Below are 22,679 nucleotides of genomic sequence, written 5' to 3' on the forward strand. Positions count from 1 at the left end.
TTTAAAATTAACATAGGTGCAACAGTAAACAGATAGCTCTTAAAATGTACAGAAATTCTGATTGGAGTTCCTCCATTCACCTAAAGAGTTAAGATAAAAACTATTGCAGCCTATGGTCGAACAATTAGTATTAAATAAAACAAGGCTAGCCCCAAGCTTTGCAAGACCCTGGCTGAGACCCCTGGCAGACTTGGATAACCTGCAAAGCACCACTGGAGGTGGGAGTGCACGTCAGGTGGGTGGGGGAATCACAGTAACTGTCATTAGATTAACAACTATTTAGGACAGGCACTGTCTTTTTGTTGTTTTGTTTGTTCAGTGCCTAGCACAATGTTGTCCTGATGCATGACTGGGGACCTGAAGTGCTACCACTAATCAAATAGTAATTAATAATAATTGTGGAAAAGTGCAGCAAGGCATTGGGGATTCAGGAAGTGCGGGCCTTAGCATTTTTGAGCAGGCCTGTGGAAAAAATTACTTGCTGTCCACCCTCTTATCCCTCAACCCTAACAACTGGCTTATGTTTGCAAAGCTCTTTCAAAGGAAAAATTTCTAGAAATATTTTGTTTGTAACGTAATGAATTCTCCACTCTATTTCTATCTCCTGTTGGTCTAGCAGAGTTTATAAGCCAACTCTGGGTTCATCATTAGGTAACAGGTTTGAACTGGGAACCTGTTATCAAAGGGCCACTGAGGTATGGACTTTTAAGGTGTTCTTTGTTGGTGGGAAAGGGGAGGGGGAGATCACAAGAGGATGTGCTGTTCATGTGTGCTGAGAGTCAGGTTTCCAAAAATACATAGTACATACCTAGGAGTTGCACTGAAAGACAATGCAGCTAATCTGCTTTGTATGTTCTGTAAATCTTCTACTTAAAACTCAAAATATTAACACCCAGTTTTATTTTCATTATTTCAATATGGTCATACCTATGCTATATCAGATACTGCTCAATCTCAATCATACAATAAATGGTCATCAACTTTTAAAAGTACAGATTTTCCGCTTCTGTTTCTCCTTCACTGACTGGAATGTTCAATGAACTAGCACAGACAGAATACCCCACATAACGCACTGAACATAAAAGAAAAACATATGACAAATATATTTTATCTCTTTATTTTTTTCCAGAATATTTTAATATTGAAGCCCATGTTGTTATTTTCAGGGGAGCAGGAAGGGAAAAAGGAGAGGGAGAAGAGAGAAAATATGGAGACAACTCAATGTATTTAATTTATGGTTTTGTGAGTGGTCATTTTTGTAGGCAACAAATGTTTTTTGTTTTTGTTTTTTTAAATAAAAAATGAAGAGCACCATTAAAGAAAGCATGATCCCTGATTTCTAAAGAAAACACTGTCTTTAAAAAAAAAATTGTTAAAATGCTTCTTGCACTCAGTCACATTTAGTCAGGTAACAAAGCAAGCATAACAGTATTAAATTGTAGCAACCCCACTGAAATCAACTACTCCCCCTTCCGAGGATTCAGAGAACCATTTCTGAGCTTGTCCTGTGGGAATAATGTTTTCTTTGGTAGAGGATTGAAGGAGGGTTTTTACTTCTCCATATGTTGATGGAAAAAAAAATAAATCTATGCATGTCAGGGATTTCCCCCTTAAATCTGTATTTCTCATGCATGTTAAATATGGGTTGATTTCACATTGCTGTTACACTCCAGGAGTAATACTGCCCTAAAAAGGCATTGAATGGCTAATGTCAAACAGATGTAAACATTCAAAACACTGACAAATAAAAAATAATATAAAAAAAAAAAACACAAAAAACCCTGTACTGAAATTGTGAATTGAGTTAGGTTTCTGTAAAGCAGAAGAAATATTTTACAGCAGTACAAGAGAATTATGGCAACAAAGTAAAGCACTTTTCTTGTAACATTCATGAACAGTACAAATACGACAAAGTTATTCTACAGACTAAATTATTCTGTAACTATCAAATATAGTACAAAGCGAAATATTATGTGCTATAAAAGAAGCAGCTCCTTTAAATTAGACTAAAAATGTTTTTGTTGGTTTTACAGTGACAAAAGCATGATTACTGAAGACAACAGGATTTTTAGATTCAGAAACATTTAGCTTCACAGGTCCATGATTATTCACACTGAATATTATTTTTTGCTTTCCCTCAAAGTTCTACAGAAACACAGATAAAAAACCACTGTGCTGCTGTCACAAAACTGTAGAAAGTCATTCAGTGTTTAAAGCAGGGCCGTTCGCATGTGTCAGCTAAGATGATCCCTTTAGATGACATTTTTGAGCTTTTAAGTGTTCATCCTGGTACTTCACCACACCTTGGTAAAACTGCTAAACCAGAGGCTACAATAACTATTCTGAAATTGTGCGTGTGTTTGTAAGGGGAAGGGAGGTGCAGCATAAGATAATTTTACTTCAGAAACTGCATTACAAAGCACCATATGCACCAGTTTATAAACTGTGCAAGGAATTCCAGGACCCTGAAAAAATCTGAACATTCTGTAACTTATCCTAACAACACAGAGCCCTCATCAAGAAAAGGGATATTATTCTGCTTTATGGCTCAACCTTATTTTTAAGTTAATTCATTTCACGTGCTAAACCTCAGCAAGTAAACAGAATGCTGAAATGAAGTGCCCAGTTCACCAATTTTTTTATAGTATTTCAACTAAGGGAATTTCTGACTGGAAAATTAGTTCTGCACAGAAACAGACAAACATACACACTACAAATGCCCTAATGTTAATGACACACCTCAAAAATAAGCAGATTAAAAAAAAAGGAAGGAAGGAGCACAAGAGTATTTCTTCCTCTCTCCCAAAAGTGCTGCAACTAGGGAAAAAACTTTGGATATTTTCCAAAAATGCATGTGTGTAAATTATTCCTGCGGGAAGGATGGATGGACTGACACACGCAAACACACAGAGGTGTCTTCTTAAGTAATGCTTATTCTCACCACTTTTCAGTGCATAAACCTTAAATGTTCAACAGTGCAAACTGCACGATCACTAACAAAACAGAGTGACATGGGGATTGAAATTGGGACAAAATTAGACAAAAACAGGAGCAATCCAAAATTCAGTTCTAATCTTAGGCCTGGTCTACACTAAGGGAGGGGGGGGGGAATCGATCTAAGTTACGCAACTTCAGCTACATGAACATAGCTGAAGTCGACGTACTTAGATCTACTTACCACAGTATCTTCATTGGTAAGTTGACAGTTGATGTTCCCCTGTCGACTCCGCCTGCGCCTCTTGCCCTGGAGGAGTACCGAGTCGATGGGAGAGTGCTTGGTGGTCGATTTATCACGTCTAGACTAGATGTGATAAATTGACCCCCACTGGATCGATAGCTGCCCGTCGATCCAGCCGGTAATGTAGACAAGCCCTTAGGAGGGTACAATTTTCAAGAGCACCTGCATTATTTAGGAACATAAGTCCCATTTTCAAATTAAAAGTCAGACTAATTTTAAAATTAAAAGGAGACTCAGGCTCCTAAATCAGTTAGGTGCTTTTGGAATTTTACACCATGGCTATAAATCACTTACATCACTCACCAGATGTTTCTAAATAGTGGGTCAAATTCATTCCTAAAGCAACTCCACTGATGTCAAATAGAAGTCAATGCAATGGCACCATGAAGGGGGTTGGCCAATTGTATTATATTATTTAGCATCATTTTGTCCAAAGCAGTTTTATATAACATTTTATCTTATCTCAAATATGCAAACTGCAACCATAGAACAAAGATGCCATTGACATGAATTCATATTATATTATTTACTCCCTCATCCGTCATTCAAAATAAAACATTTTTGGATGCTACATTTTCTTTCAATACCATGTCAGTCATGGGTAGAATATATTTCAAGTTGCAAGTAAAAACAGATACTGATATGTGCTGTGGACAAGGGATTCTGAGCCAGAAGTAAAAAGATTCCGAGCTCTCAGAGGGTTCATATAAATACAGGTTATCATGATTTTAAGAACTGGCCAATCTGTTTATTTAAGGGAATAAATTCTACCTCTACCATATGTAAATGCAATAGGATATAAGTCCAATACAGAAGGCTCCTTAAATATGGTTTGGTATGCATGACTACAATATACTCATGTTTACCCATGTGATTATCATAGCTCCCATTTGGGTAGCCATCAGCATACCACTGGAAATTACTTTTCAACTGTTTATTTTTGGTTTGTTTTTCATTCCACAGAAAGGTCTGAAAAAGTGGAAAATCTGTGGGATTTTCACCTTTCATAAAGGAGTGCTTTTGTATACAGAAAATATATTATTGTATCAGCAACAATTTTGTTAATGGAATCGTCAATAGCTTTGGATCACATGGTGTCCATAATTAATACTTAGATGTCACTACTACAGTAAAACAGAACTCTAGTTGCACCACAGAACTTCTGATGGCAGGAATGTACTTCCTACAATGTTCCAACGAATTTTTTAAGACAATCAAAAGGAATGGTATATTTTATGTTTGTGAAAATGGTTCCAAAAGAAAATAAATGGGATTTGCATATATGGTAGAACCTCACTAATATGCATTGATGCCAGGGAGACCGATTACAAATTAAATAATTATAAATTAGTAAGCAAGAAAAGATCATAAATAAACAAGTATAATGGATCATATAGTGTACTTTTTTCATTTAACAGTTTTATTGTTAATGTTAATACTTCCAGATATACCAGTAAATGTGTAGTGTTATGTTTTGTATAAATACTAAAATCTGATTAATACGAGACCTCAACTCACTGCTATTACATGTTTCACTAAGAACTAGGGAGAGAATGTCTGTTTTTTGTGCAGATGGTAAGGTGTGTATATATTAGTGAGGTTCTACTGCAATGGTAAAAATTACGTTGTTCTCTATGCTCATATTTGTTTGGGTTGTCAGCCGCATGTCAGCATATGGGGTACTCGTACTGCACATTTTGTGTTCTTGAATCTGGAGTAAAAAACAACAGCAAGATTTTTTCCTGTCCCCAACAGCTGCATGTGCTTTATCCCTTTATAATATTTTTCTTTTAGGTGGACAGGGCCCCAAAATTACTGCTGTTGTCCTCTGATGTTATGGTGGCTAATGCATCTGGAATGCAGCTGTAGTCCTCAACATAAATACAGTACTGGATAAATACTGAAGATTATTTAAAAGATGCAGTATCCCTTTAAAACCCGCCACCTCTTTACTCCCAACTCTCCAAAAGATACTATAGGTGGTCTGAAACCTTTAACAGAAAAAGGTAGTGTTAAGTCATTTTTGAAAATAATTTTTTAAAAAAGTCAAAACTTAAACATATTTAAATAGATAGTAAAGCATATAGGAGGGAAAATAACTGATTTTCTACTATTCACCTCAACACACAATTATAATCTGTCCTCAAATTATTATTTATACCTTAGGATCAACCTTAGGCCACGGAAATGCTATTGAAATCCAGAACCTATTTGTTACCTAGACCTGACCCATATATGTGTTTGGGATAGATAGCACAATAGGTGTACAGGGAAGGTTTGGGGAAGAGGGAAAAAGAGAGGGTGCTCAGCTCTCTAAGAGAAGTCGTTACTTCCTCTACACTCCATTAAAGCCAAGAGATTCTAGACATGGTCCAGCTAATCAAACCACATTTACAAATCTAATTCTCAGGGAATCAACAAGAACAGCTGACAATTAAAACCTTACCTCCATAATGCTTTGTGTAGGAGTGAGATGGTAAAGGTGGGTTCAAGAAAGCAATCATCATTAGAAAAATTGCAAGTTAATTTAGTAGCTCTGAAGGTGATTTGTAACAGAACACCAAGCTACTTTACCCAAAGCAGTCTTTACTCAATTTGTTAATCATCTTGTTATCTCTGCACTTGCAGTACCCCGGCAGTTAGAAATCATGAGAATACAACTAACCTGTTATCCTTAACCTAGAGGGTCTGCTATCATAATAGATTAGTGGGGAAATAGTGTGCTGCACTTTGTGCAAATAAATAGAAGCTAGGAATGACATGTTTATACCTTTTCTTTTAAACAGCAAGGAAGCTCATAGAAGCTTAGTAACAAGTTTGTTATTTTTTAAAAAGAAATTCTAACGGTTTCTTCTTCTTTCCAGGGAATGTCATGCAAGCAGAAATAACTAAATTCTGAAACAAAGCATCACCAGAAAAAAAAAAAAAAAAGGACCTAAAATGTTACAATTTCTCCACTTCTTTGTTCTGCTCTCCCAAGCTGAGAAGGGATACTGCATCTTTGACTCAGTTTCTACCGTACAACCAAACAAGCTACACACAGTTTTGAAGGGCCTATGCAGTCATCATGGCAGAAGGCTCCACAGCCTTTGCACACTATCATGGCTTTCAGCCTGCAAGAGCATTTCAGTTCCAGTTCATCTGCATTGCTGCTGTCAGCAAATTTCTGAACCGGAATCGGAACGTTCTGATTAGACAGACCTGTAGCAGTATTTGAGCCACTTCCCAAAATTCCAATAGATTTTTCAATCGCAGATGCTGCCCTTTTGAAGCTTGTGCTACCAAAGTGTATAGTTGGATAATTTCCACAGAGCTGCTGCTGCTGTGGGTGCTGTGTTTGTATTTTCTGAGTCGCTAATTGGGTAAAAGGCTTCTGTGGCTCAGAAAGTAAATAGGAAGAGAAATCTGCATTTTTTAATGCAAATGCTTTTAACTGTTCTTTTACTTCATTCTGATCGTAGGAAGCTTGTTTTATGCCCAGTTCGCAGCTGCTGCTTAAACCTTCCTCAAAAGAAACAGGTTCAGATTTTATATTGCTACAGATGCTTGCTGGCTGAGGCCAACTAAGTCTTTTAGTGGTTTCCATAGTAACTGTCGGTTGTTTTTGATCAGATGGGACTTCTGCGTTTGGAATAGGGGGAGGAGGAGGAGGATGCACTAATGTTTTATTCTGGAGAGTTTGTGAGGCACTAGCAATGTCATCACCTTCCTTAATTTGAATATTAGGGGAAAAAACACTTCCTAGCCTCAGCTGGTGAGCTGCTGCAGAAATATTGACCTCTCCCAAACCCTTCTGTTCCAGGTGCCTACTGAAAGCAAACGCATTGCAGCCAGATGGGACTTTTGAAGTAGTTTGCAACAAAGCTGCCGTAGGAATGGGGCCTCTTGCAGCCATGGACATTTGGTAAAAATGCTGTCTGTGTGAGGTACTAGCTTCTGCATGAAAACTGCCGTTTTTGTCAATGTGAAATAAGTTCTGTTGGAAACTGCACGAAGGCAGTGGCCTCTTCTGCTGCTTGATCTCTGGACTGTGTGCAATTCTGTTCTGAACTGCATGTTTGCTCAGCCACTCTTGTTTAAATGGCTGACCATGCCCTAGTTGATTCATGTTGGAACTGATCACACAAGGAGCCACTTTAACATCTGTGTCCATTGATAGCTTCCCAAGCTCACATTTCATTTGAGTGTGCTCCCCCACAGTCCTGGCTATCCGCTTTTTTGGATGGTTTTCACGCTTTCTAATTTGCAGTGGGGCGATGCTGCCTGCTGTAAATCCTTTACCATCTGGATTGGGTGAGCTGGAAGGATTTTCAACCATACTTCTCTCAGATGCTGATGTTTTACACACTGAGGTAGTTTGCAAAGGCAGAGGAAGCCTGTTAATTTCTAGTTTGGCTCCTGATCTGGGCTGCGGCAGCACTTTTTCCAAAGGCAGGTTGCCTTGCAGTAACTGTGTCACTAGAGGATTGTTGGCCTCAACTGATGACAAACGACAGCTAGAGCTTCCAGCACTTGTAACTCTTTTTAGGGTTTCTGTTGTCAATGACAAAGAGTCCTCCATGGAATCCGTAACAGATGTCTTGGAGGTCTGTGTCGGCTGTGCACTTGTGGCTATTTCTGCAGTCTGACTAGGCATTTCAGGTCCGGTAAAATCTTCAGTGTCCATCCTAAAGCACTTGTCAGATTCGGTAGTTTCTGATTTAACAGGAACAGCGATGCTTGTCATAAGACTCCTTGACTGCAACTCTGACATTTGCGTGTAACTTGAAGGTTCAGTTTTGACATTTTTTAAACAGTTCTGCTCTGTATATTCTTTATGCTTATTTGGGTTAAGATGGCTGACCACTGGCTGGTCTGTGTGCATTGCTTCTTCATCATGCCAGCAAATTCTGTTATTAGTGTTATACTGATTGACACAGGCAGCATCTGCTTCACTTTTAAAGGCTGAAGGGCCTCGTAACTGCTCCACAAAACCTTGGCTGGGGGCAACAACCTCAATTAATTTATCTTGAGGAGTAAGAGGCACTTCTTGAAGACTTGTACAAGCTGCCTGCAAGGTTTTGCCCTCTTGCTTTGCTGTAACAGTTATGAAGCTGGAACTGTGCTCAAGGCTTTCATTACTGACTATTTCAGGCCTGCTTATTACAGACACCTGAGGACAGGCTATATTTTGTAAGGCAGTTTCTGCCCTCACAAGTCTGCTCTGCAGATCTATGCTGTTTTCTGCATTTTCAATGGAAGCAGCCAGTGACAAACTGGAATTTAATGTCGTAGTGTGGTCAACAATGACTTTACAAGGTATAGACCGGTTCATGGCTGTTTGTGTAAAGTTCACTGGCTGAGATTTACTGGACAGATCTATTCGGTTTCGTGGTCCAGAACTTTTTTCCAAGTTGTCAGCACTTAATTTAGCAGTGTTGTCATAAGAACTTATTGTCACCATATTACCAGCAAACATTGAAATGGGTGGCCTTGCAACAGAATCTACTACTGCAGCCGCATCACTGCAACTTAAAGCCGTTCTAACAGTAGTGTTAATGGATACAGTACTTTGCTCACTGCATCCAGTTATGGCTATCTTATCAGAAGAAAATCTAGCAGTAGTCCCCACTGGGGGAATCAGTACAGAACTACCTGGGAGATGATTTGGCAAATTACTTGCAATGGACGAAGTCGGCACAGTGGTATATTGACTGGAGACTGCATTATTTGCACTGCTACTTGATACTGGCAACCTTTTCTCATCAATTGAATTTGATAAGACTGTACTGTCTATTGAGGTTGGAACAATAGTGTTATCAATACATTTTGGTACAATGGCAATGCATGGAGTATCAACCCCTTGGGTGGATTTCAGCATGTTTACATTACAAGCCGAAATTGTTGTGTTTGTACTGTCAACAGACATTAAAACAGAGGATTTATCAAGAGAACTTGCAAAGGGAAGTTCTTGAATTGTTCCCGACATAGCAGTGCTGCAAACAGACGCAGGGACTGAATTTTTACTATAAAGCACTGGCACATTGTTATTTTCAGTGGAGGTAGATGAGATAATTTTCTCACACAAATGTGGCATAGGTATGTTTTCATCAGAACTGTGCACAGATATGTCCGTAGCAGTTTCTGGCAATGCAGCTGTGTTAAGTGACTGCTGCAGTAAAGTGTTAGTCTCACGGAGGTGAGCAGACTTGTTGCTAGGAGACCTGCAGTTAGGATTAACTATAATGACACCAGTAGAAACTTCAATCTTTGTGTCAGAAGGAGTTGAGGTCTCTACGGACGAAGGACCTTCCTTTGAACTGATCTGAGACTTTGCTTCTTTACTGGTCTGGAGTAAATGGGCTCTGGCTTGATGCTTTGCAAATAGTTTGGCCTTTGTTTGCTCCTTGATGTGTGCCAGTGTTCTTGTCTTCCCACCTTCGCAGGGACTCCCCATTGCTCCAGAGACTATGCTTGCAGCTGCTGCCACAGCAGCTGCAGCTGCAGCCTCTCTCTGGGCTCTAGCTTGCTGAGCTCTTGCCTTGATATCTGCAAGAGTTCTAGCCCCAGTGTTCCTCCCGCTGCTGACTGATGTACTCTGGGAAACCCTAGGTTCTGGTTTTGAAACAGGTTGACTCTTGATAATAAAAGGTGGCCCAATTTTTGAAAGTTGAATCTAAAAGAAGAAAAAAGAAAACAATTTCAATGGGGTATCATACATATTAAATTTCTCTGCAGTCTCCTAAAAGGTTCAGCGCATGATAGCGAATTAGAGGTCAAACTAGATGATCAGGTGGTCCCTTCTGGCCTTAAACTCCATGATTAGAATTACCATGCAGGGTAGTTGCACAGAAAAATGCTAAAAGTTAACGATATGCTCATTTTACTATTTGGTCATTCTCTAATAGACGTAATGAGTATTTGAATTTGCCTCCATAGACCTACCCTTTTGTTGAGAAGGAAAGTTGACCGAATGTGATAAAATATAATGGTTATCGGATATAATACATCACACGTTCCTAATCTCCATTGTATCTAGTTGGAGATCAACCTGTCCAATGCAATGGGACTGGAAAAGGGCTTCCTAGTTAACACATACTGCAAATGTTTAAAAAATAATAATCATAGTAGTTTTGCTCCTCACTCCAAAGCATTCAGGCCTTGGTAACTACTTAACCTTTCCCTCGTTACACCAAACATTTATTGTAATATCAAATGCAACCAAAAAACCTTTCCTCCAGCTAGGAGGAATCTGAAATTCCTCTGAGTCTGTAATTCATACCATACCAAGGATCAATCCCTAACTGTGACTTAAAAGGGGTGAATCACAAAAATGTCTTTTTCCCTCCCTAGTGCCCTAATTTTAGGACCCCTACTGTAGTATCTTTCTGGTGCATCACCTGCTCACTACTGTGTATTGAGACCCCAATCCTGCAAATATTTATAGTGTTTAATGAACGTACATGAATGATCTCACTGAAATCAATGGGATGACTCATATTATATGTAAACATAAGCACATGCACAGGTGTTTGCAGATTGGGGTGTAAGAGTCATGAGGTCATACCCAAGACAAGCTCCAACAACAATCAGTGGAATGCACTTCTATTAAACACATCGAGCCAGGCAGAATAGTATTTTAACCTCTTAAAATAGACACATTTTTCAGCTGTCCAGGTTAGTGGGGCCTCAGTGATCAGTGAGGTGACTTTCTTTTGGACAGTAGCAGAGAGATGAGCTATGTAACATTTATAGGAAAAGTAGCTATGTGATAAATGTGAGTTAAGGGAAGTCAAAGCTACAAAAGAGCCCTTATGGTTTGGGACATTGGCAGGGTCATTCTTATAAGAAAAGGTAGCCATTATCAGTGGCACCATCTTATAGAGATAAATACTGATTAAATAAAGAAATGATTAACACATGATTTTCCAAAATAAATTTTAGAAATGCCTGCTGCTGTTTCAGTATCTCCCTTCAATGTCTCTGGGGCTGTCTCTATTGGTTGGAGCTGCCATTTCCCCAGGAGGGGACCAATTTGATGATGCAGTGTGGGATTGAAAGAATCTGGTTTTCTATTAGAAAGCAGTGGAACTCAAAGTTCCAGTGCTGTAGTAATATCCATTTTATTTATCTCCACAGTACAGCACAGAGAGTGTCAGTATAACTTTCCCCACACAGCTCTGCCAACGGGCCTCAACCCTGACCTTGAGGGAAAGAGCAATTCATTCTATGTGCCAATTCAATTCTTGGCCTGTCTGCCGAATCTGCCAATTAGTGCTAGTTATGGTGGTGGTTTTGTAATGTCGAAACTTCTCAGCTGGGAAATGGAATGAGATCAAACTAATTTCACATATACCAATGAATACCCAGCAGATAGTGACTAAAAATCAACACTACTGATTTCATCTGGGTTTGAACTAGCAACCTACAGACAAAAGGTTCCATCATCTAGAAATAATCTCTTGAATCATTTTGTTCCTCCTCTAATTTTTTTAAAAACATCGGTTAGTTTAATAGTTGAGTTAATAACACTTACATTAACACATTTCTTAAAGTACACTGCTACTTTAAAACACTACTTTGAAACATTTTGCTTTCCAGCTCAAAAGCAGATCTTTTTCAATCCTACTTTGCAACATCAATATTGATAAAATGGTAACTATTGTTTGATTGTTAATTTTTAAAATTAGAATTATGATACCTTTTTCTCCCTAGTGATCTACTTTTCTTTGTAATTAGATAGTGATTAGAATTCTATATATGAGGCTGGAGTCTTAACAAAACAAAACAAAAAAACCCCCCAAGAATACCACTAAAGTTAGAGTGGACTAGCTTCCAACTGTATTCTTGCTCATCAACTACTGTTAGCTGGTCCATGCTGTAGTACTAGTGATTGAAACATTTACTGTATTTGCCCTCTTGGCCAGATTAGCAATGTTCAATGACTATAGCAGTTACAAATAAATGGAAAAAAGGGACAGCTCTGAATAATTGGGGACTCACACTGCACAGGCAGTAGGTTGAGTTAAGTAGACTGGACCTAAGTTTTGGCCAATGTCATCATGTACGAAACTAAGATGGACAAGACATCACAAAACAGACTAAATAAATCTATTGTCATCACATGTTAAAAAGAAGAACTTTCCAAACAGAGCAAACTTTTTAAAAAAAGACAAATGTGTACAAAACAATTTATCTAGCTAGTATTTTGCTGCCTTTGCTTTGCTGCTAGTAAAGATATGTGCATTCTCAAAGACTTTCTCCCTTACAGCTAAGGTTCTGCCTCCTAACTGTACAGGGAAATCTTGTACTTAAGCCATCATGTGTCCCAGTATTGCAAAAAGATCTGCAAGCACAGGCCATTACTCATAGAATCTCAGGGTTGGAAGGGACCTCAGGAGGTCATCTAGTCCAACCCCCCGCTCAAAGCAGGACCAATCCCCAACTAAATCATCCAGCCACGGCTTTGTCAAGTCTGACCTTAAAAACCTCTAAGGATGGAGATTCCACCACCTCCCTAGGTAACCCATTCCAGTGCTTCACCACCATCCCAGTGAAAAAGTTTTTCCTAATATCCAACCTAAACCTCCCCCACTGCAACTTGAGACCATTACTCCTTGTTCTGTCATCTGGTACCACTGAGAACAGTCTAGATCCATCCTCTTTGGAATCCCCTTTCAGGTAGTTGAAAGCAGCTATCAAATCCCCCCTCATTCTTCTCTTCTGCAAACGAAATAATGCCAGTTCCCTCAGGCTCTCCTCATAAGTCATGTGCTCCAGCCCCCTAATAATTTTTGTTGCCCTCTGCTGAACTCTTTCCAATTTTTCCACATCCTTCTTTTAGTGTGGGGCCCAAAACTGGACACGCTACTCCAGATGAGTTCTCACCAATGCCGGAGAGGGTGGAATGTCCCTCGATCTGCCGGTAATGCTCCTACTTATATAGCCCAAAATTCTGTTAGCCTTCTTGGCAACAAGGGCACACTGTTGACTGCATATAGAGCCTCTCTGCTTTCAATCTGGATCCCTTTGCAGGACTGAGGAATTGACCAGTTATAACAAAAATGACTCTGTTGTAACAAATTCACTATTTCAACTTCCCTGGGGAAGCAACTAGAAAGAAAAACAGACTGTGAGAGAGCAGGCCCTTGTTTAATTTTGAATATTGAAGACTGGGGAATTAGCAACTATACTAAGAAACAATGGAAAAGTCCACGGATTTATTTTTAAGTCATATATATTTGGATTGTTTTCCCTTACATGAAAGTAACTTTGCAACAAAAAAGAGGTAACTCAAACTGTGCAACACAGAAAGAGAGGTATTGGAAATTGCTTATCTTTCTCTCCCTATACCAAACATTTAAGAGAAACAGAAACAAATCCAGAAGCAATCAGCAGATAACTCATCTTTAGCCTTCTGACGCAGTAGGCATTTACTACCACTTTACCTTGAGGGGTGGGACTCGGGGCTCTTCTCTAGGTGGCTGCTCTTTCTCGGATGGACTTGTCAATGGAGCATTACGATTAGACTGATCATCTTCTATTCTAGCTCTCTTCTCTTTACAGATTCCCAAACTGTGCTGCTCTGCAGTCTTTCGCTTTGGGATCTCTGCATCTCTATTTTCAATTCTTACTTCAGGTGATTTTGTGGGTTCTAATAACTTAGAAGAATGGGAACTCTCCAGCCGTATCTGTGCACTGCTTTGTTGTTTGTGTGACTTACTTCTGCACACTTCTGAGAATGAAGTCTTTTCTAGAGATGAGGTATATACTTTATCATGTGGTTTAACTGGAAGGAGTTCAGTGCTTTTGCCCACTGTCCCTTCTGATACGACAGATATCTCTAATGGCGAGAGCACACCTTTCTTTTCCATTCTTTGCTGAACATGATGATTTTTAATTTTGATCACTTCTGGAGAAGAGAGTTCTGAAATGGAAGCAATATAAGATTTCTCAATTTCAGTATGTGATCTACATGATTGATGAGTAAGATTTTTGCTCTGGGGCTCTTCCAATATTGAACTTTCGGGTATATTTGCTAGAGGACCCATTTTCATAGTTTCAGCTGTACTCTGAATCAGTTTCTCTTGTGCAATAAGATTTTCCTCTTGAGATGCCTTAGGAATGGTTGAAGTTTCTTCTTTTAAAGGGGAGAGGGATTCTTCAGATAAACATGGTGATTTCCTTTGTTGCAGAATAAGTCTTTCACTCTGGGGGGAATTAGAAATTGGAGATGTTTCTGACAGAAAAGGTAAACTGGTTGCCATAGATGTTTCAGAAGCTAGAAGTACAGAAGACACGGAAGAGGTTTCTGATGTTAACGGTAAATCAGACATTGGAGAGGTTTCTGATGTTAAAGGTAAATTAGAAGCTGGTGATGCCTCTGATGTCAAAGGTAAGTTTGATGTCAGAGATGCTTCTGAGGTTACAGGTGAAGTGGACACTGGAGATATTTCTGACATTAAAGGTGTGTGCAGGCTTTCTTCAATGGTCTTTTGCTGACTATCAGGTTCAATATTTTCACTGCTGGCTGCCTCAGATGAACAAGCCGTTTCATGAGATGCTGGAGTACAGGGTTCCTCTGAAGTGGACTGTGTGTCACCTCCTGGAGAGGCAATACTGATACAAGGTCCCTCTGGGCTTTCAGAGGAAAAGGAAGTTTCAGAAATACAAGCATTTTCAGATAACTGTTCATCAGGGTCACTCTGTAGCTCCATATCAACAGCAATGCCTCCATCAGTGAACAATGAGCCTTCTAGAGCAGAGTTTTGTGTTTCTGGAGCACTTAGCTCTTTTGTAGACTCAGAATCCCTCTCTGCTGTATCGCTGACAGAGTTCGTAGATGAAGCAGATTGTGCAGGTGATAAGCAATCCTCCAGCTGATCAATCACAACTGACATTTCTTCCTGAGGACATTCTGATTTCAACTCCACTTTAATTTCAATGTGAGACAAAGTATCAACTACATCATTCATCACAACACAGGATGCTGAGTTGTCTGCAAGTGGCACTGCTTCTACTTCTTCATTAGTACCAGCTGGACTTACTGGCTCCTCAGAAAACTCATGTTCTGTTTTATGGTTCTCCTCTTGGCATTCACAGATACTTGTCTCAACCTCCTCAGCAATCTCTTCCTGAATTACAGATTCGTCAGGTACCAATATATCCTCTGAATCTGATTCCGCCATTAGATCCTTGACTGGAACCTGTTCCACATTACAAAGAGACTGACAGAAATCTCTTTCAGGAAGAGGTGGAATTTTCATGCTTTTCTGTTCATGGTCCTCAAAAGTTGTTTGTTTAGAAGGACCAGGTATACCAGAAGATCCACACAGCAAACTACTCTCATCTTCATCACTGTTCTGTACTGAAGTGAGCTTCATAGATTCTTCTCTTGACATTCCCAACCTAAAATACAAACCACTTAAGTTAAAATGTCATGTAATCACAGACAGAATTAAACAATGACTTGATTTTCGTCCTATGCTTTTACTGAATACATGCCATTAAAAGGGCATTGTCATATAAAAAATAATGGGGTAGATTCAACAGTGTGATGCCAATTTACACTAGCTGAGGATCTGGCTTTATACATTTAGGAAAACAAATTTCCTTACCTGTATTACTTATATTACCTTTGATTAGTAAAACTTCAGGAATTTTAAAAATGCAATTTACTTATTATTTAACCATTTGGCATTTTATTCAAATTGCACATAAAATGCAGATTATTTGGTTTCACTTTTATTTATACTCCATTTCCCTTTCTGATTTTCATATGCCAGCACAATGCTGCAATAATAGCACTGCAAGTATTGCAGAATTGTTTAAATTCAATGAAAACAGTTTTGGTTTGAAATTTAAAAACAGTTCAGAAAAATTATTTCTATTAATATCATTTTTGCCTAAATTAGCAGGAAAAGCTGCATTTCAGAAACTCATTCTTGCCTCCAGCTGATGAACTGTTTCTTTTCTGTTTAGAAACTTCTAATAATTTCATGTGTTTTTGCAATGAAAATTTTAAAAAATCCCATTTCATCCTCATTTCTTTTCCAATCAAGAGTCTACTACACAAAGTAAGAAAATATCAGTGGCAAGCTCACGTTTTTGATTCCATTCTATTTCAGACGCATATGCGGCAGCATTATTTTAAGAAGATAAACTTTCAGTTTTTTAATATTTAGGTCTATGCATACACAACTCATCAGATTTCTCTATAATAAAAAAATCGTTAACATTCTTAAATACAAAATAAACGAGGCGTTTATAATCTTTGTATTTTAAGTGACTGAAGTGTAAAAAGTCACAGTGTGGGCCCTTGCTTACACTTCCATTTTAGGATGTTTTCTTAATCCCTTTCTTACCTAAAATATTATATATTAATTTACATATAATTCTATTGCTTCAGACAAATAAAACTAAAACACAGCTAAGAATTGCGGACAATTGGTAAAAAAAAATTATAAAAGTCATTTGGTTTAGGTTGAAAAATGACAACTGAATTTAGAAACAAGAGCTATTGAGAGAAAATATAAAAAGAGCATGATCCTGCACTCTCATTTCTGAACAAGGACAATGGGGCTGAAGAATACTGAGCACCTTTTGGAGTGGGCAATGGGTGACCATACCAGCAGCAATGTGACACTCCAGAGTGCTGGAGAAGACACAAATGCTAGGCTATGGTGGTAGAAGGGGTATGATGGTCTTCCGAACCATACGCCAATAACAGAAGATTGATCTCCATCCTCAATTTAATGAGAAGACAATGTAACTGAATAAACAAGTGAGTGATGTACAAGAACGAAGGATATCAGGAAATTAAGCAAGCAATGGTTTTGAATAATTTGCAGAGGGTGACAGAGGAAATAGGAAGTTCATTTAGGTCCACACTGTAACAGCACCAAGTATGGAATAATCATGGAATGAATCAACATTTTTAGTAACACACTTTAGGAATTCTGAATAGATGGCATTGTTGACTATAAAATAACAATCATGTTATAAAAATCAATCAAGAATCAGTAACCAAAAAGAACTCCCAGTCTCTTGAATGGAGAAGCAAAACCAGTCTCAAGAAAGAGAGGGGGGCAGGGGGAAAGGTACTGTACAACTGGAAGCCAGTAAGAGGACCTTGTTTTTAGCCTTGTTAAATAGGAGGACATTCTGGAGCATTCGACATAAAACGTCTACCAATCACTTAATAATATAGGCAGTGGTGCTGGAAATAGAGGTGCTGGGGTTGCTGCCATACCCCTGGCTTGAAGTAGCAATAACAGACCCCAAAATACATAGTTTCCAGGATCAGCACCCCCACTATAAAAATTGTTCTAATACCCCTGAATATAGGAAAAATAGAATACATAATAGAAAAATACTGTAATATAGAAAAAATATATCAGCTGAAGAATTAGGAAATGCAAGAGAAAGCTGAACATAATCAGCACAGAAACGATACTCAAAATCAGGCGTCCTAATAATTTTAATGAAGGGGAAGAGATACAATGGAAATAAAAAGCAGGAGGGATTAATCTGCTGAATCTACCCCATTATTTTTAAACTGACAATGCCCTTTTAATGGGATGTATTCAGTAAAGGCATAGGGCAATAATATTTCTGATATTATGACTTAAAAGATGTTCCCATGGGCTCAGAGAACAGTGGATGAAGAAGCTTGCAACAAAGGAAAGCCTTAAGATCACAGGGTCTAAGATGATAACAGCCTGCACAACTGCCTGGTCTTTCCACTGTTTTAAAGATAGCAAGACACTAAGACTGCAGTTACATGGAAAGCACCCCCATGTTGCGCGACAGACACTTGACAAAATTACTGTACTTAGTGATGGACTTGGGGGGTAGGGGAGGTTATGTCATTCAGTCATTCAATTTTTTGAAAAATTATCACAGACCTCAAAGTTTTTCCTGTGTACAGACATGTTGTTGACCCCCGATGGAAAGTATCAGATTGATGGTAAAGGTGTTCACTGTACTGAAAGTGCTTCTAATTGGCTAGTGTGGAATTATTTGGTAAAGTCTGACAGCCATTCTTGAAATTAAATATAGCCATCAAAGGTACACAGAGGATGATACAGTAATCCATATTAAAGGGAAATCAGTGAGACTATTTTGGTATTTAATTAGGAGTTTTAAACAGCATTAAAATTCAGAGAATACTGGTCTAAAGCCAGTGCCTAGAGGTAACAACCGGTTAGCATCACCACAGCCACTTTAATCTCAGAGCGGGAAAAGAGATAGTCACCACAAGATAAGACAGCGAACCAGCTGAGCGGCGAACAGCAGAGGCTAACAGCGGGAGTTTGCCTGGGAGCTGTCCGAGAGGAGGTACGCTAAGTGCTGCATTAGGGGGGCTGTGTTGGTGAGTATCTGAGTGTCTGCTGCTGGGACAGTTGGTCAGTTTGACCGTGTGCTTGATTGCTTGCTTGTTTGTTTGAAAAGTGTGAATTGGGAGTGCTTTGTTCCAGCTGGGCCTTGAGTGGGCCTGACTGGTATATAAGGGCAGTCAGCAGCGAACCAGCTGAGCGGCGAACAGCAGAGGCTAACAGCGGGAGTTTGCCTGGGAGCTGTCCGAGAGGAGGTACGCTAAGTGCTGCATTAGGGGGGCTGTGTTGGTGAGTATCTGAGTGTCTGCTGCTGGGACAGTTGGTCAGTTTGACCGTGTGCTTGATTGCTTGCTTGTTTGTTTGAAAAGTGTGAATTGGGAGTGCTTTGTTCCAGCTGGGCCTTGAGTGGGCCTGACTGGTATATAAGGGCAGTCAGCAGCGAACCAGCTGAGCGGCGAACAGCAGAGGCTAACAGCGGGAGTTTGCCTGGGAGCTGTCCGAGAGGAGGTACGCTAAGTGCTGCATTAGGGGGGCTGTGTTGGTGAGTATCTGAGTGTCTGCTGCTGGGACAGTTGGTCAGTTTGACCGTGTGCTTGATTGCTTGCTTGTTTGTTTGAAAAGTGTGAATTGGGAGTGCTTTGTTCCAGCTGGGCCTTGAGTGGGCCTGACTGGTATATAAGGGCAGTCAGCAGCGAACCAGCTGAGCGGCGAACAGCAGAGGCTAACAGCGGGAGTTTGCCTGGGAGCTGTCCGAGAGGAGGTACGCTAAGTGCTGCATTAGGGGGGCTGTGTTGGTGAGTATCTGAGTGTCTGCTGCTGGGACAGTTGGTCAGTTTGACCGTGTGCTTGATTGCTTGCTTGTTTGTTTGAAAAGTGTGAATTGGGAGTGCTTTGTTCCAGCTGGGCCTTGAGTGGGCCTGACTGGTATATAAGGGCAGTCAGCAGCGAACCAGCTGAGCGGCGAACAGCAGAGGCTAACAGCGGGAGTTTGCCTGGGAGCTGTCCGAGAGGAGGTACGCTAAGTGCTGCATTAGGGGGGCTGTGTTGGTGAGTATCTGAGTGTCTGCTGCTGGGACAGTTGGTCAGTTTGACCGTGTGCTTGATTGCTTGCTTGTTTGTTTGAAAAGTGTGAATTGGGAGTGCTTTGTTCCAGCTGGGCCTTGAGTGGGCCTGACTGGTATATAAGGGCAGTCAGCAGCGAACCAGCTGAGCGGCGAACAGCAGAGGCTAACAGCGGGAGTTTGCCTGGGAGCTGTCCGAGAGGAGGTACGCTAAGTGCTGCATTAGGGGGGCTGTGTTGGTGAGTATCTGAGTGTCTGCTGCTGGGACAGTTGGTCAGTTTGACCGTGTGCTTGATTGCTTGCTTGTTTGTTTGAAAAGTGTGAATTGGGAGTGCTTTGTTCCAGCTGGGCCTTGAGTGGGCCTGACTGGTATATAAGGGCAGTCAGCAGCGAACCAGCTGAGCGGCGAACACTAGAGGCTCACAGCGGGAGTTTGCCTGGGAGCTGTCCGAGAGGAGGTACGCTAAGTGCTGCATTAGGGGGGCTGTGTTGGTGAGTATCTGAGTGTCTGCTGCTGGGACAGTTGGTCAGTTTGACCGTGTGCTTGATTGCTTGCTTGTTTGTTTGAAAAGTGTGAATCGGGAGTGCTTTGTTCCAGCTGGGCCTTGAGTGGGCCTGACTGGTATATAAGGACAGTCAGCAGCGAACCAGCTGAGCGGCGAACAGCAGAGGCTAACAGCGGGAGTTCGCCTAGGGAGAGCGCACTGAGGCTTTCATCTGCAGGTTTCTCCGAGTAGTTCCTGCAACAGTTGAGGAAGCTCCTAAGAGGACGGTGATATGGAAGGTGAGCGATCAGCTGTTGTAACCTGCACAGGTTGTGCCATGTTTGTCTTTCTTCCGCAGGACAGAAGCGACTTTGTCTGCACAAAGTGCAAGCTGGTCTCCATATTGGAGGAGAAGGTTCGAGGGCTGGAGAAACAAGTATCAACTCTGCGTTGCATAAGGGAAAATGAAGATTTCCTGGACAGACGTCAGGAGATGCTTCTACGGCCACAATGTTCTGAAGATTCAGAGCAGGCACAGCAGGGACAGAAGGATTGTGAGGAGGTTTGGCAGCATGTGACCTCCAGAAGAAGAAAGAGGAGCGTCCATGCACCAGCAATGGAGATACAGGTGAGGAATCGTTTCCATGTTCTCTCTACAGGTGCTAATGCGGAGAGTGGACTAGATGCCCATCTGAGGGAAGGGAGCAGAAGGAGACTCCACCGATTGGAACGCAAAAGATGCACTGTCCTAGGGATGGGGGTTCCACGACCACCACTCCCAAGAGGAGGAGGAGGGTGGTGGTGGTCGGGGACTCCCTCCTCAGGGGGACTGAGTCATCTATCTGCCGCCCTGACCGGGAAAACCGAGAGGTCTGCTGCTTGCCTGGAGCTAGGATACACGATGTGACGGAGAGACTGCCGAGACTCATCAAGCCCTCGGATCGCTACCCCTTCCTGCTTCTCCACGTGGGCACCAATGATACTGCCAAGAATGACCTTGAGCGTATCACTGCAGACTACGTGGCTCTGGGAAGAAGGATAAAGGAGTTTGAGGCGCAAGTGGTGTTCTCGTCCATCCTCCCTGTGCAAGGAAAAGGCCGGGGTAGAGACCGTCGAATCGTGGAAGTCAACGAATGGCTACGCAGGTGGTGTCGGAGAGAAGGCTTTGGATTCTTCGACCATGGGATGGTGTTCCAAGAAGAAGGAGTGCTAGGCAGAGACGGGCTCCACCTAACGAAGAGAGGGAAGAGCATCTTCGCCAGCAGGCTGGCTAACCTAGTGAGGAGGGCTTTAAACTAGGTTCACCGGGGGAAGGAGACCAAAGCCCTGAGGTAAGTGGGGAAATGGGATCCTGGGAGGAAGCACAAGCAGGAGAGCGCAACAGGGGAGGACTCCTGTCTCATGCTGAGAAAGAGGGACGATCATTGAGTTATCTTAAGTGCCTATACACAAATGCAAGAAGCCTGGGAAACAAGCAGGGAGAACTGGAAGTCCTGGCACAGTCAGGGAACTATGATGTGATTGGAATAACAGAGACTTGGTGGGATAACTCACATGACTGGAGTACTGTCATGGATGGATATAAACTGTTCAGGAAGGACAGGCAGGGCAGAAAAGGTGGGGGAGTTGCGTTGTATGTAAGAGAGGAGTATGACTGCTCAGAGCTCCGGTATGATACTGCAGAAAAACCTGAGAGTCTCTGGATAAAGTTGAGAAGTGTGAGCAACAAGGGTGATGTCGTGGTTGGAGTCTGCTATAGACCACCAGACCAGGGGGATGAGGTGGACGAGGCTTTCTTCTGGCAACTAGCAGAAGTTGCTAGATCACAGGCCCTGGTTCTCATGGGAGACTTTAATCACCCTGATATCTGCTGGGAGAGCAATACAGTGGTGCACAGGCAATCCAGGAAATTTTTGGAAAGTGTAGGGGACAATTTCCTGGTGCAAGTGCTGGAGGAACCAACTAGGGGCAAAGCTTTTCTTGACCTGCTGCTCACAAACAGGGAAGAACTAGTAGGGGAAGCAAAAGTGGATGGGAACCTGGGAGGCAGTGACCATGAGATGGTCGAGTTCAGGATCCTGACACAAGGAAGAAAGGAGAGCAGCAGAATACGGACCCTGGACTTCAGAAAAGCAGACTTTGACTCCCTCAGGGAACAGATGGGCAGGATCCCCTGGGAGAATAACATGAAGGGCAAAGGGGTCCAGGAGAGCTGGCTGTATTTTAAAGAATCCTTATTGAGGTTGCAGGAACAAACCATCCCGATGTGTAGAAAGAATAGTAAATATGGCAGGCGACCAGCTTGGCTAAACAGTGAAATCCTTGCTGATCTTAAACGCAAAAAAGAGGCTTATAAGGAGTGGAAGATTGGACAAATGACCAGGGAGGAGTATAAAAATATTGCTCAGGCGTGCAGGAGTGAAATCAGGAAGGCCAAATCACACTTGGAGTTGCAGTTAGCAAGAGATGTTAAGAGTAACAAGAAGGGTTTCTTCAGGTATGTTAGCAACAAGAAGAAAATCAAGGAAAGTGTGGGCCCCTTACTGAATGAGGGAGGCAACCTAGTGACCGAGGATGT

General features: G+C 41.2%; 1 protein-coding gene across 2 annotated transcripts in view; it reads right to left on the minus strand.

Annotated features, from left to right (window-relative positions):
• Positions 1–1,101: 1,101 nt before the first annotated feature.
• The window catches only part of ASXL3 (ASXL transcriptional regulator 3), a 154,607-nt gene continuing 133,029 nt past the window's right edge, over positions 1,102–22,679 (minus strand). For both annotated transcript variants that reach the window (XM_054019987.1, XM_054019986.1), the window contains 2 exons: positions 13,666–15,625; positions 1,102–9,893 (listed from right to left, as the gene is read on the minus strand). In XM_054019987.1, coding sequence (XP_053875962.1) covers positions 6,252–9,893; positions 13,666–15,625 — 5,602 coding nt within the window. In that variant the 3' untranslated portion in view covers positions 1,102–6,251. The remainder of the gene's footprint in view (positions 9,894–13,665; positions 15,626–22,679) is intronic.

This window comes from Malaclemys terrapin, chromosome 2 (genome assembly GCF_027887155.1).
Source record: "Malaclemys terrapin pileata isolate rMalTer1 chromosome 2, rMalTer1.hap1, whole genome shotgun sequence".
NCBI lineage: Eukaryota > Metazoa > Chordata > Testudines > Emydidae > Malaclemys > Malaclemys terrapin.